The sequence below is a fragment of the Leishmania infantum genome, chromosome 21, assembly GCF_000002875.2.
Source record: "Leishmania infantum JPCM5 genome chromosome 21".
Classification (NCBI taxonomy): Eukaryota; Euglenozoa; class Kinetoplastea; order Trypanosomatida; family Trypanosomatidae; genus Leishmania; species Leishmania infantum.
Window position 1 is genome coordinate 641,857 of NC_009405.2, and position 15,407 is coordinate 657,263.

Sequence of the window (15,407 nt, forward strand, 5' to 3'; positions counted from 1 at the left end):
CGNCTGTGAGGAGTGACGGGGAGTGGATAGGAGAGGGAAGGGGGGAGGGGGCAGGGCGAACGGCGTCTGCGCGTACACGTCCCTCTCTCCCTCTGCGCGCATATGTGCTCATGTGTATGCATCCCCCCTTCTCTTCCTTTTTTTCCTCCCCTCCCTCCCCCTCTCCGTGGCGGCAAGAAGAGAAGATGCCGACAGCAGATGCTTCATTTTGCGCCTTTCTGTCTTTTCATATTCGCGTGGCTTCGCCGCACCCCCGCCGGACCTGCACGGCCGCGCGGGTCTGCCGCAGTGCGCGCGCCCACCGCCTGTGTTGCTGTCTGTGCCCCCCCCCCCCCCCCCCGCGTCGTCGCCACCTCCCTGCTTGCGAGATTTCGCTTCCGCGTGGCTGCAGGGGAGACACGCGCGCACCGCGGCACGGAGCGGGGGCTCGAGCAACGGCACGAGCGTGCGAAGGGAGCAAGCTGCACACACACGGCTGGAAGTGGGTGCGGCGCGCATCTCTCTGTGTGCGCTTCGCGTGCTGCTGTTCGCGTGTGTGTGTATGTGTGCGCGTGCTTGCACGGAGTGAAATCGAACTATTTAAACGCACGTGCGTGCGCAGCCGTGGTGGTGGCGCGAGGGCTGCAGTTCTGCACCCTTCCCTTTCCCCTCCTCCACCTTGTTCGTAAGTGGGGCTCCATGGGCGTCTCTCCATGCTCTTTTTCTTGTGAGTCTGTGTGCGTGTTGGCACGCCTGTGCCTTGTATCGCATCTTCGGTGCGCGACACTGTCGGGTGCGCTGCGCCCCCCTCCTCCCACGCCCACAGGAATGTGCCCATGCTTCTCTTTGATCCCGCGTCCCTACTACCGCCTGCTCTGCTCTCTCCTTCAAGGTTCGTCGATTGCCCATTGCACCCCATGTGTGCATCTGCTCCTTTTTGGCACCCTTGGACGTGGCCACTTCCACCGCGACAGCACACACCATGCTAGTGGTGCTCGACATCTCCGCATCTCTCGCTCTACCTTGCACGCACCCAACAACACAGGCATCAAACTCACCGCCGCTTGCCCCAGTACACGTCCCCCTTCATCTCATGCCTACCTGCGGCCCGGTAGCCCTTGACCCCTCTTTCTCTCATCGCCCCTCAGCTCGCCATGAGGCACACCGAGGCCAAGCAGGCCGTGCGCGAGGCCGAGGCACTCGTCGCAGAGAGCCCCTTCAGCCTCCGACCCTTCTCCAACTGGAGCCCGGGGGGACTGGAAGGCGAAGGGGTGCGAGCGCGACGAGATCCGCGAGAACATGCTGTGCTGGGCCATCACCGACTTTGGCTGCAGCCACTTCCGCGAGTGCGGCCCCACACTCACCACCGCCCGCAATGGCGACCAGCTCATTGTGGGGGAGGGCCAGCCCTGCCCTCGCCACCTACACTGCAAGAAGAGGGAGGACCTTATCCACCGCGGCGGCTGCGTGCCGGCCAAGAGGCTGCTCCAGAGTCTCTCAGGGGCGCGAGGCGATGGGCACCAAGGAGGAGCTACGTGTGCACTGCGTGGGCATCGAGAGGGTGTGCCCTACGGACCACATGCTCGAGCTGAGACCGGCTGAGGGCATCACGGTGACGCAGGGCCTCTGCCACGAGCTGCGTGCCGAGGCCACCATGGGCAAGCTACTTGGTGGTGAGGTGAGCCGGCGCAACGACGACGACCCTGACCGCCGCTTCGCCGCTATGGTGGGCGGCTTCCCGACGATTGTGAAGGACGAGAAGTCCAAACGGCTGTTGTGCAACGAGTGCCCGTCGGTGTCCAAGGATCCCCGAGGTCTAGTCGACAGCGCTCTGGCGAGAGGCGCGTGCACGTGCTCCCATCACTCTCTTGTACCTGCCGTGCTCGGAAGGCGAATAGACACAACACCCGAAGACAGCGGCAGCAGCACTAGTGGCAGCGGATGCAGCAGTAGCGGCACACGGAGACGCAAGCAGGGACGCACACACCCTCACGAGGGGTCAGAGGTCACCTGTGTGCGAACACGCGGGCGGGAGATAGAAGGAGGTAGAGGGATGCCGAATGCGCCAGAGAACAGAAAAGATGGATGATCGACGCATGTTTGCAAAGGAGGGGAAAGCAAAGACAAGCGAAGACGGTTTTGGTGTTGCCATTTGTGCCTGCGTTGCTGTGGCTGCTCCTCATCCTGCTGTGGTCGGCACTGCTGCCCTTCCCGTTGATTTCCAACCTAGTCCCCTCCGACTGCCGCGCCACTTAGCTGCCTTGCGTCTGTTTCCCCGTTTGTTCTCTCTGGTTTGTGTGTGTGTGTGTGTGCCTGTGCCGTTACCCTGTGCTGCCCTCTCTCTGTCGACGTGCCCGGTAAGACCCCCGCCCGCCCCCGTCTCTCTCCTTTTATTTTCTCTCGTCCTCTCCAGACGGCTCACCAGTGATCCCACTCTCTCTGTGTGGGCGTGCGATTTATCTTCACCTCTGCTCCGGTGTTGGAGGGAGGGGCTTCATGGAGTTGGGCGCGGTGTCAGGTTCCGCGTGTGTGCGTGTCTGTGTTCACACGCCACCCGCTCTCGTACATCTCCGCTCCTCCGCACGCCCCGATGTCCCCCGGTAAAGCACAACACACAGTCAGGGCAGCAAGCAACGTATGCGCGTCTGCTTTCAAGGCTGCAATGCGGTGGCAACGACACCCCTCGCCGTTTCGGTTGGCGTTGACTGCTGCCTTCACGCCGGAAACACAACAGGAGGTGGGGCGAGGGGCCTAGCTTGTGTCTCTGTGTCTCTCTTGCGTGCTTGTCGTGCTACTCAACATGACCATAACACTGACGCTGATCACCTTTGCAGGCCAGGCGTACACATACACAGGGGGGAGAAAGGTATTTGACACGCTCGAAGCAACGCATCCTCCACGAGTGTCCCGGTGTACTCTCTCCCTTTCCTACGGCCTGGGGTGAACAGATACTGCAAGACTAGAGGATCGAGGGACAGACATGCAGCAGGATGTGCTGTTGCATTGATTCTGCGGGACTCACAGTCTGCTGAAAAGGCACAGCTGCGTTCTACACAACACTGACAATACCGCCCTCTCTGTCACTGCTCTCCTCCTGCTCCCTCCTCCCCTCTATCCCTCTTTTCATCTCGCTCACGCCCAAGCGTCGCGCAGTTTGAGGGCACCCCGGTGACGGGGGGTACACCTCGGCGCGATATCGCGCGGTCCAGTACCCACGCTCTGTGTGTGGGGAGTCGCGAAGCAGCCCCGCGTCCCCTGCTGAATGCCGAACCGCTTCTGGTGGTGACAGGGCCAAGCACCTACGACGTGGGGAGGTGAGCGCGGCTTACTGCCACTGATGTCGGCGGCGGGGTCCTGGGCGGCGCTGCCTCGGAGCGACCTGCGGCTGTGAGTAGGTCTTTATCACCCATATGGTGGGCAGGGCGTCCACGTGACCCGCGCGTATCCGACCGGGCCCTCACACGGCGCACTGGTGTGTGTGGGTGTGGGGGCCGAGCCCCCCGAGGGGCGGGAACGCACCAGGCGATGGGGCGTGTGGCCGGCCGGTGGGCAGAGCGGCGCCGGCCTCGTGCACCCTGGCGGAGAATGGCCGCGCGGAAGAGAGAGCTCGCACGTACGCCTCTTCCGCTGCGCTCCCTGGCGTTCCTCTCTGTGCCCCATTTCCCTCGACCCTTTCCCATCTGCTCTCACGGACTCTCTCCCACGGCATGCACACGAGCACGCCCACAGGCATACGCGGGCTCACGCAGCTGCTCACTTGTTTGGTTGGCCCGCCTGCCGCTCCTCCTCGTGCACACCTCCCCCTTTTATCCTGTCTCTCTCACTCGCTGTAGACGTCTGCTCACGTGCTTTCTCTCCCCCATCTGCCGTATGCATGTGTGTGCATGCGTGTGTGTGCCCGCGTCTGCGTCCCTACACGCGTACGTCCGTCCGCACGTGCACCGCCATCTCCACAGGCGCACTGCTGCAGCGGCGCACTCAGCTCGAGTGCTAGCGAAGATTCTTTTTTACTCTTTAGTCGTTGTCTCACACACACTCACGCAGACGGTGTGTGTGCGTGTGTGGCCGAGGCATTGGTGTAGGTGCGCATCGAGCAACGGGTACGCGTAGACGGCGAGGGTTCAGTTGTTTGGTTAGACAACGTGCAGTGGCACCAATGCCGCGGCCGAAGAAGGGCGGCGGGCGAGGGAAGGTCGTGAAGAATATCTGGGACATCGCCGACTTACAGGCGGCGGCCCTGGGAAACAGCGGCAGCGGCGGGGCTGGTGAGCGCCCGTCCACCGCCACCACCGCGGCGACCTATCGCCGCCCACGGCCGGTGCGGCATGTCGACCCCGCCGTGCTGAGGCGCGCCTTCATGCTGCAGAACTTCCAGTTCATCCTTCGCGCCGAGCTGCTGACGATCACGTCCACGCAGGGGCTGCCTCAGGGCCAGCGCCGGCTGATGGAGTGCATCCAGCTCAGCGACAGCCTCGTGCCGTGGGAGGTGGTGCACTCGGTCGTCATGCGGGCCACTCCTGAGGAGTTCCAGTGCCCCATCTGCATGGAAATGCCGACAGCACCGCGCATCACGGAGTGCGGGCACGTCTACTGCCTCCCGTGCATCCTACAGTACATGAGCCGCCAGAAGGCGGCCGGCGCGCAGCGCAAGTGCCCGATGTGCCACGACCTTCTCACGCCCTACACGCTGCGCCCCTGCGTGCTGCAGTCGGTGCAGCCACGGAGGGTCGGCGCGCAGGCCCGCTTTGACCTCTCAAGCGGCACCGCAACTCGTGCGTGCTGCGCCGCTCCGACGACCCCTTTCTGGCGGCACCGCCGCCGCCGTCCTCGGCGAAGGCCGTGGCGATCCACCTCCCAGCCTACATGGAGCCGATGTCGTGCCAGAGTCGGTACGTGATGACAACCCCGCAGTACGAGGCGGGGCAGCGCTACGCCGACTGCGCCGGTATTTCGGAGCGGATGCGCGAGCTGGAGCAGCTGACGCAGCCGCTGAGCGAGTCCGACGCGGAGGTGGAGCGATTCTTGCTAGAGGCGCTGAACGAGGTGACCAAGGAGCCGAAGGGGCTGCCGCTGTCGATGCTGCGCAACTCGCCGCCCATGGCCCCGCGCCCCGTCACGACTCCGGAGGGCGAGGGCGACCACCTCGAGCTGTACGCCGACGGAGAAGGGCAGCCGTACTACCTGCACATGTTGACCGTGAAGATGCTCAAGCACGATGCGAAGCTGCGCAACGCCGCACTGCCCGACACGGTCACCGGCATGATGAGGAGGGGGAGGGGGGAGAGGAGGGGAGAGAGGGAGGGAGAAGGGGACAACAGGTTATGCGCGCATGGGTGAGGTGAACAAGAAGCACCAAAGCACTCAAGCGAAATAAGAGCTGTGAAGGTCAAATACTTTTTTTTCTGCCTTCAATGTGTCCGTTCTACAGGCGAGCACGTCCGCAACAGATATACGCGCATACACCACTACAGCTCACCTACCTCTGCTGCACGGCGGCCACATCCTCGCCGTCTAGGACGGGCCGTCTGCTGTCGAATCGGGCTATGCGGCTAGCGGGCTCTTCGTGTCCTTCCCTTCTTCGGATACGCGCTGCACCATCGGCGCATCACACACCTACATGAACCACATGCCCTGATCCGAGCGGGTCGCACCCAGGGTCCTGCGCGAGGGCGGAAGCAGTGGGGCGCCCATCGTGCGGGTAGCAGTGGCTGGCTCACGTGCATGCCGGATGAGCTCAGCGAGGAGGCCGGCCAGCCGCAGGTCCGGGCCCTCTCCGACCCGGCACCCTGCCTGTGTGCCGTGCTTCGCCCTCAGTCGCTTCAAGCCCCGGCATTCCACAATATCGTACAGTCACTCTCCGCCTTGCAGCATGGATAGCTCTCCACGGTGGAACCCGGGATGCTCACGTCAGACTTCCGGCATCTGTGCCGCATCAGCCCACACGGTCGGATGGAGGGGGTGGCGCGCATGTTTCGGCACACATGCACTGCGGGGGCTCACTCGTATGGATCTCGTCGCACCTCTTCCGTCCATCACTCGTGCCCCGCTGGCCTCCCGACGCCTTGCTTGGATCTCATGCGCCGTGCCGGCTGCGGCCGGCAGCGCGTGCGCACAGTGCTCGCATTCTCGCATCGTGGGGCCTGTTCCAGGAGGACCTTGGCCACTGGTGGGTTCGCCGACCTCCATCTTCCATGTCTGACCGTGTCACGGAGGGAGGGCGTGTCTGGATGGCTTGCCCGCGTGTGCCGCGACAGGTGGGGACGCTGCCATGAGTCCGTGGAGGCATGGAGCACACCGCCCTCTCCTGAGCCCGCATGCCTCTGACAGGAGCGGGTGTGTCAAGGGGAAGGGGCCCGTGCATACGCATGCGCCTCCGCACAAGGAGCTCATCGCCTGTCCTCCTGAGGAGGCAGCCACACACACCTGACAGGGGAAGCCCATCCAGCGCGACCGAGGTGTGCGTCAAGCGTCGTGCGATTCGCGAGTCTCGCGTGGCATATCGGGCACAGCGCCGGGCCGGAAGCCCTCATAGCATAAACACGGGCAGGGGGAGGGGTACCACAACGTTAGCGGAGCAGTGGGCAGCACACCGTCTGCACACCATCGTGTTGCTGCCACTCGCCAACCGCTGCGGGAATCCAAAGTACGGCCAGATGTCCGTGTGGCACTGGGCAAGGATGGCCGCCTGTCGTCTCGTGAGCTCGGCACCCTTGCTCCCCTGGCGTGGGACGGCTGCAGCCAAGTCGCGTTTGTCGTCGCGTGCCGCATCGCGCACCGCGGTGTTTGGGGGGGGGGGGGTATATCGGCCTCTGGCGTCTGAGGCCGGTGATCGAGTCTGTCATCCGTGCAGCTGGCATCGGCTTCCCTGAAACTACCGACACTGCCACCTCCCCGGCGTCGTTGATGTGTTCCACTCTCCCCAAAGCGACCACAGACAGACGGACACGAGACGTGCACGCGACGGGCCCGCAGCGCGCGTGCACGTGTTGAATCACAGACGCGATTCGGTAGGGGGCTGGTCCACATATGCTCATGATCGCAGGTCTCTCCGGCACAGGGCTAGCCCAGACCTGTCCGCCAACACCAAGAGGCGGTAGCGGAGACCATGATATCACGGTGAGGTTGCCGGCACCTTCGGCGGGTGCAGGTGAAGCAAAGAAAATTTGATATGGAGACAAGGAGATGGAAAAGAGAGGAAGCTGTGCCTTCCCGCACAAGCCCACGAAGCACGCAATACCGACGAGGAAGCAGGGAGGAGGGTGGCAGAGTAGAAGACACGGACGCACTGAAGCACTTCGCCGATCGGGGCACCGAAACGAAAACAAAGAAATGCGGCTGAATCACTCGGGAGGGGGGCAAAGAGGGAGAGGCAGGTAGAGCCACATGCACACACACACACATTCACACGGCCGCCACAACACAGGCATACAGATACAATATCCAAAAAGATAAAGAAGAAACTGAGCGAGCGAGCGAGACGCCTAAACAGCCACTGGACAGCATGAGGACCCAAACGTGCAAGAGGAACGTAGAAGAGTGAAAGGGGGGGGGAGGTGAGGGATGAGGGCGCCGGGCGATGAGGTGAGAACAACGGCACAAAGAGAAGAAGCCCACACAGACACAACAAGGCAGGCGACCGAAAACTCATGATGATCCTGTACGGCGAGTGCGAGCCGTGTGGCGGCGGGGGAGGTAGCTTGAGGTGATCCCTTCGCCTGCTGGGCCGAGGCGTGACAGATCCTGACCTTGATCACATGCGTATACATACATGCACACAGGCACGTCACTCAGACATGGAGCGCGCGTGGAAAGAGCAAAGGGAGAGGAGGGAGAGAGATGCGTGTATAAACGGCAAAGAAAGGAGGGGAGGACAGGACAACCGCCAGAGCAGAACAAAGGAAGGGGAGGGGAGGAAGAGAGGGGCGCATCATCTCGCTCAGCGGCGGCTAACAGAATGTTGACACGGCAGACGTGCATCAGCAAAAGGGGTACAAGCAACTGGCCCACACATACGCATACACATGCACATACACACGTATGTATGCATGCATGTGCATATATATCGATATATATATATATGTGTATGTATGTGTTGATGTACATCAATCGACTGAACAGACGACAGAGGAGTTAGAGAACATCGACACGACAGAAAGGGAGAGGCTGCCCGGCCGACAGGCACACCTGCAACATGTGAGAGGGGGCGAGATGGCTCTGTGCATGGAAACGAAGGAACACCAATGTCGAGAAGCAGCACATGGTACAGACGCAAACACAAGAGCACCGATGCAGAGAAGGAAAGAGTCGGAACGCGAAAACATGCTTGCGGTTCCACACGCACACGATTTTCTGGGGCAAGAAGTGGCTAGGGGGCGACATAGCAGGAATAGAGCCCCCCTCTCCCAGGGCGAGGGGTGACACCCAATCATGATCCGAACGGCAGAGCAGAGAGGGCGCCTGGGAGGAGAGGGGGAGAGCAGGGGGTGAGGCGACACACGCTCACTCGCAGACGCCAGCGCATACGTACGCGCGCACACACACACTTACACGCATTGCAAACATGAGCTTCGACCCGATAAGAAAAAGGACATGAGGGGCAGAGGCCAGCAGAAAGGAAAGCTGGACACACCCATGAACCCCCTCCTCTCCCTTCATCCACCCACCTGCCCTAAACGGTGATGCTCCGCGACGCTACCAATCTGAAAACAAGCGAAGTCGATAAAGGGCTCGGCGCGTGTGCGTGGGTCAAGCAATGCGTGGCTTCTCTCCGTTTCGGAGGCTGATGTCCCCCCTCCTGTCACTGTGCGTGCACGGGTGCGTTAGCATCGGTTGGCATGCATCCACGAGTGTTTGAAGCATGGGCATACTTCTTTCCCTCTCTGCCTTCCTTGACGGTTTCTCGAGATCACCTGCCTTCTCTTCTTGCCGCTGCCGCCTTTCATGTTTGCGGTCCTCATCCTCATCACTTGAGTGGGGGAGAGAGAGCCCTCTGCATGAGGGGGTGAAGAGAGCAGCTTTCATTCCGTCGTAGTGCTCGATCACCCCCTATCTCTCCCTCACCCTCTTCTTTGCGTTAGCTTAGCCAAATGTGTACACGTACAGGTGTAAGAGGGAGACTTATCGTAAACGTGCGCCGGTGTGTGTGTGTGTGTGCGTGCGGGCGCGAGTGCCCGGGTTTGCTCCTCCCACAAGCCCACCCCCGTTTTCTGTTTTGTTTTCCTGTTTCTGTTTCCTTGTCGGCTTTCACTGTACATGGCGACCGGTGCTGCTCGCGCTCACGCTCGATGCGCGCGCACGCACATGAAAGAGGAAAAAGCGAAGACAGCTGAAGAGACAACACGTATGCGCAAGAGACACTCCATTTTTCTTTTCTTCTTGCTGGGCTCCCGTCTGATCATCTCCACTCTCCCTCCCTCTCTCTATCCCTCAAAACATTCCCAAGGGGCGTGCTCGTGCGTTACGCTCCGTCTGCCTCTGTCTTCTCTCGAGCAATAGGGAAGCATCCCCACCCTACCCATTCACCCTCGAAAAAAAGTAAGAAGCGAGATTCACCCAACAAAGACACACACACACACACACATGGAGAGAAAGAAGAGGAGGGAGAAGAGGGTCGGGCACAAGAAACGAAGCGAACCACGAAGATGGGCGGGGCAAGCAGCAGCACCACAGAGAGACAAGGAGACACGCAGAGCCACAACAGAGGTTTACGCATTTACCATTCCTCGCTTATCCGTGTCGTTCGTTCCTTCTTAGTAGTTTATTCCGAGAACGAGGACACAAAGCCAAACACAATAACCAACAGCCCCTCCCCACCTTCACCATCACCAAAGGAGGGCAACAGTCGCACACGTCAACGCCTACGAAGCCGGCCGGAGCACCCGGCGAACCACCACCACCACAGGGGAAGCAAGCAACACACCACACAAGCGAAACGCGAACGTGGGAAGAGGGAGAAGGGAGAAGGGAGATGAGAGAAAATGGGGAGAGAAGGCAAGAAGCGAAGCGCGTCCCAAGGACGGAGAGGGATACAAACCACACACATGCACATGCACACAGAGAGAGAGAGAAAAAAAAAGGAAGCAACCGAGAGCGACACGAGCCATCCGTGACGACAGCGTTGCCCGTGTGTGTAAGAGCGCGTGCGGTGGGATGAGCGACGTGAGAGGTGACAGACGTGTGATACGGTTGAGGAGGTGGTAGAGACGAAGACACGGCAGGGTCTGTCGGTGGGTGCACCAGTGTGCACGACACACGTTGTCATCAACAGTCCTGTACGGCAATCTACAGGCACTGGCACTGTTGCCCTCACTCCTCGTTTCCACTCTATCACACACACGCACACGCTGCTAGCGCCTCACCATTCTGCGCACCCAGATGCCCTTAAACTGCGGCGACACGCAGCGATACTGCAGGCGGTCAGGAGGGAGCTGGGAGGAAGGCAATCACACATGCAGAGAGAACGAAGCGGTGGCGAGGGCAGCGAGAGGGACAGAGCTAGAGATTGAAAGAGAAGGTGCCCATGCGAGTGTGAGCTAGCGATCGACGGGGTGCACGACTGGGTGGGGAGGTGGGCAGGGTGTGGAGAGAGAGAATCAGTGCAAAGAAAAAATGGAGTGTCAAGCCTAGAAAAAAAACTCAAATGTAAAAGAAGAGAGAGTGCGTACTACACACACACACAGAGACGCACACGTGCACACACAAACACAAAGGAACATAAAAGAGAGATGAACAATAGAAACAAAAAAAAAACATCCGGGGAGTGGTACATCCGTGAGAAAGTGATGTCATAAGAAGAAGCACAGTTTAAAAACGAAAAGGAGGGGGGGGGAGGGGTAGCACACAACCAAAGAACAATGCATACACACACACACACAGAACGCATATATATATGTGTGTGTGTGTGTGCGTGTACATATATGCACATACGTACACGAAAGACGGAGCGACAGGCGAGACGGGTGTGCGTGCATGTGCGTATGTGCATGTGTCCGTACGCCCGTGCGCATGTGTGCGTGCGCTATTCTATCGGAGGGGAGTGGGGTGGGAGGAGGGGGAAGAGGGAGGGGGTTCGCATGCCATTGCAGTAAAGGACATCATCCATTTGATGGAAAAGGAAGCAGGAGAGAGGCAGAAAGCACGTGTGTGTGTGCGTGTCGGTGTGTGTGTGTGTAAGGGGGCACATCAGGCGTACATGTTGAACAGCAGAAGAAGCCACACGAAAACACAAAATATGGCGAGCCGCAAACGAAAGGAGAAGTACGCCGCTTCCCCTCCACCTCCTCACCCCCCTTCACCCCTTGCCGGAGAGCATCTGCAGCATAGAGCGAAAAAAAAGTGCAAAAACAAAAATGATGTACGTCGGTGTCGATGCGCCAGTCTGCATGTGGGTAAGCGTCTGAGTCTCGGTGCTGCTTTGAACCCCCCCTTTCATATATCGTTATCTCTGTATCTCTTTCCTGTGAGCATCCTCGGGGGTGGCCCCGGAGGATGACGGGTGGTGTTGGGTGGGTGTGATACCCACCGCTCAGTGCGTGGTGTCGCAGGGCCCAGTAGTACCACCTCCCCCTCTGCGTGTGTGTGAGGGAGGAAGCCCAGCAGCCCCCTACCTAACCCTTGCCAGTGCCGAACCACCTGTGTTGGTGACAGGGTCAGGAGCCTAAGACGTGGGGAGGACGGGGCGATGCATGGCCGCTGATATCGGCGGTCAAGTCCTGGACGGCGTGGCGTCGGAGCCACCTGCAGCACCGAGCACGTGTGCACCATGCATATGATAGGCAGAGTGCCAGCGTGACTCGAGCGTGCCCCACCCCCGACCCTCACGCTGCTTCCTGGTGTGGGGCGCCTGAGTGCCACTCCGAAGGTTATGTACCGGATGGGGACCTGCCCAATGGGAGAGGCTGTGAGACGACCTGCGCAGCGAGGGGGTGAGCGTGCAGAGAGTGAGGCGGAGACCGTGTTGAGATGACCGAGTCGGCGCATTCCTGTTCCGTGCGTGCGTGTGTGTGTGTGTGTGTGTGTGCGGCTGCCATCGCACCACGCCGGTTGGGGCGTGTTACAGGGCCGGGGGAAGAACAGGGCATGAGCTGATGCTGTGTGCGGATAAGAGATGTTCTGTAAGCAGGCACTTTTAGTCGTCATCGATATCACGTACGCTCTGCAGAAGGTACTCCAGCGAGGGTATATCCATGCTGAGACGGGCATCAAGGGGCGAGTTGCCGGCGCTCGACCGTTCGCCGCTGATCACGGTGAATCCGCCCCCGTTGGCGAGCTGTGAGCTCTCGGGGTCGTGGTGGCTGGGGCCACTGAGGCCGAGACCCGAGCTGCGCAGGGATAGGTGCGAGAACTGCTGGTGAGGCTGCTGCAGTGTCGGCTGCGGGTGAGGCGACTCATGGGCAAGGTGCGGCTGCGGTTGGTCAGAGTTGGTGTTCGGCAGAGGGTACCCCAACATGCGCAGCGCCTCGACCTCGGTTACACTGAAGCGCGACTCCGCCGCAGCCGGTGAGACGATGGTGGGGGGAGGGGCAAACGGTTGGCTGTCGGCAGACGGTGCAGGGCCGTTGGTGCGGGAAGCAGAGGTGGAAGGCGACACCGCCGAGGCTGTGCTCAGCCGCTTCGGAGACGCGTCCGTCGGACCGTCGACGAGGCAGTGAAAGCCGTGTATGCACTCGTACAGTCCAGTGGAGACGTTCAGTTGGAGGTGCTTCATCGCCCGCAAGTTGTTGTGGATGCTGCACATCTCCTGCTCCTCCTCCTTACCCTTGTGTCCCCGACCGCGACGGTGACTAGGGGTAGTGCTGTTCGCTGTCGGCGTCGGGGCGGCGCTGCCACGCATGTTTGATGGCGTCCAAGGCGCGGCGCTGCTGTTTGGCACAAATTCGCTGCCTCTTCTCCCTGGCACCGCCACGCGGCCCGAGGCGGACGGGGACATCTGATGTGCCAACACTTGTTCCACTCGCATGCGGATTGGCTGGACTAGGGTGGTGGGGTAGTCGTTCAGCAGCGACATGAGCACCGTGAGGAGTGCGTTATGCGAGCACTGCTGCAGCAAGTAGCACGTCTGGTTGTACGCGTGCTCCAACTGCGCCGCGGCCATGGCTACCGCGTGCTGCTGCTGCAGCATCGTGTAGATGTTGCTACTGTCCACGCTGTGCGGCTGGCTAGGCGGCGACCCAGAGATTGTGGCGCCGCCCATTTTTAGTCTATCGTCGCTGTGCGGCACTAGAGTGAAGCCACCTGCTGCGCCACTAGAGGCGCTAGCGGTGTTCGCCTTTAGACTCTCCTCGTCCAGCAGCGGCACCGATGTGCGCTGAGACGCGGCGGCGTTGTTTCCATTGTGGATATGGTCTTTAGTGCCGTTGCTGGTGCTATTAGCCGCGGCGGTGGTCGTCGTCGGCACGAGGCTGTGGTGTTCCCCCTTTGGGGTCTTCTTGACAGACTTCATACTCTTTCCGCTGCTCGAGAGAAGAAGACGGAAGAGCCGGCGCGTACTTGCACGTGCGCACACAGACACACAGAACCGATGGTCACCCACGAGCGACACGAGAGGAGGGGCGACGAGCGAGGTCGGAGCAGAGAAACCCGAGCCGGAGAACAGTAGCGACCGCGAGATGGAAAAGAGGGGCACGAGGGGACGAGGAAGGGTCCCAGCCAAAGATGAACAACAAGAAGGGGGCTCAGATCAGGCACAGGGAGAGGAAGTGAAAAGAAGGGGGCGCCGGCCGCAGCAATGCGAGGACGCAGGGCCGAGAAGAAGAAAGAAGGGGAGACACGGAAGGGCGTGGGGGCGTAGATGGGCGACAGCGCAATCCCCCTGTACGCAGGCGCGCTACCGCACCTGCCAGCACAAGACCGACAGCACGGCAACACTACCGTCGTTCCTCGCTTTACACCTGTACGTCGTCACCGCAACAAGCACAACGGAGGCAGCAGTCACCGTAGCACCGCCACCGGCACGATGAGCGACCAAAAAGAACGACACGCACACGCACACGCACACGCACAAGCAAGTACGTTACAGCCAGGAGGGAGGAAGGGAGGGAGGGGACCTTTATTGTTGCTGCTGTTCGCTTATGCACACAAAGTAACTCTAGAGAGTGAGAGGACCGTACCTCTGCGTGTGGTGGGGTGGTGGGGGCGGCCTGTAGCGTCACGTAAGGACTTCAAAAAGCACCACACAACCGCACGCACACACACACACAAAAAGAACGCTTCAAGAGAGGGTGAATGAAAAACAAGGGGGGGAAGGAGAAAAAATTGGAGGGGGGGCAGTGGCGGTTGGCGGTGGGGGCAACCAGCGAATCGAGGCGAACAACAGTGAAACGCAGAGCCAGAGAGAAAGGAGGAGTGTGGTATGGTTTGTGGGGGGGGGGCAAAGTCGTTTGAGTGGGGGTGGGGATGGAGAGAGAAAGAGGGAAGGCACAGTGGTTGAGGGCTTTTCGATGCACGCGTGGTTGTGAATGGGCGGCGGTGATGGAGGTGGATAGGAAAGACGCGATCCTGGTTAATCACGGTGGCCACATGCACACCCCGCCCACCACGATATCCGCGGAGGCGGAGAGGCATCGAGTATATTGTGCGGACAGAGAGAAGCCACCGAAAAAAGAAGAGGGACGTGAGAAGAGAGGAGAGAGAAGAGTGAAGGGCGTCCGTGAGAGCGGAGGATGCGCGGGGAGTATCCGCAGCCACTCACGCGGAAACTCGCTCCACGTGCAAGAGAATGTGTGCGTGTCGCCACAACGTTCTTGACAACAGAAAGAGAAGATGCGGTCGTTTCCATGCAAGGGCGCACAGGATGCAGGGAGAGGGGGGCGAGGCAGGGAGCAGAGCTGCCCAGCGTTGCCAGCAAGCGTACTGGCATCGATACTCCCTCACTGATCAAGCCACTTTCGACACAAACATACTTCATACCACATACTCCCTCGATCATTTAAAGACACACATACGCGCTTTCCTTTTTCTTCTCTTTCACCACCACCTTCATCGTCATGACCGGTGGGGGTAGGGGGTGGCACACACCACTCAGTGCGTGGTGTCGCAGGGCCCAGTAGTACCACCTCCCCCTCTGCGTGTGTGTGAGGGAGGAAGCCCAGCAGCCCCCTACCTAACCCTTGCCAGTGCCGAACCACCTGTGGTGGTGACAGGGTCAGGAGCCTAAGACGTGGGGAGGACGGGGCGATGCATGGCCGCTGATATCGGCGGTCAAGTCCTGGACGGCGTGGCGTCGGAGCCACCTGCAGCACCGAGCACGTGTGCACCATGCATATGATAGGCAGAGTGCCAGCGTGACTCGAGCGTGCCCCACCCCCGACCCTCACGCTGCTTCCTGGTGTGGGGCGCCTGAGTGCCACTCCGAAGGTTATGTACCGGATGGGGACCTGCCCAATGGGAGCGGCTGTGAGACGACCTGCGCAGCGAGGGGGTGAGCGTGC

At 60.6% G+C, this 15,407-nt stretch overlaps 1 protein-coding gene across 1 annotated transcript; it reads right to left on the reverse strand.

Annotated features, from left to right (window-relative positions):
- Positions 1-12,106: 12,106 nt before the first annotated feature.
- On the reverse strand, positions 12,107-13,420 carry LINJ_21_1850 (conserved hypothetical protein; the record flags this gene model as incomplete). Its single annotated transcript, XM_001465417.1, has 1 exon — positions 12,107-13,420. One exon carries the CDS (start codon positions 13,418-13,420, stop codon positions 12,107-12,109), a length of 1,314 nt encoding a protein of 437 aa, XP_001465454.1.
- Positions 13,421-15,407: the final 1,987 nt, after the last annotated feature.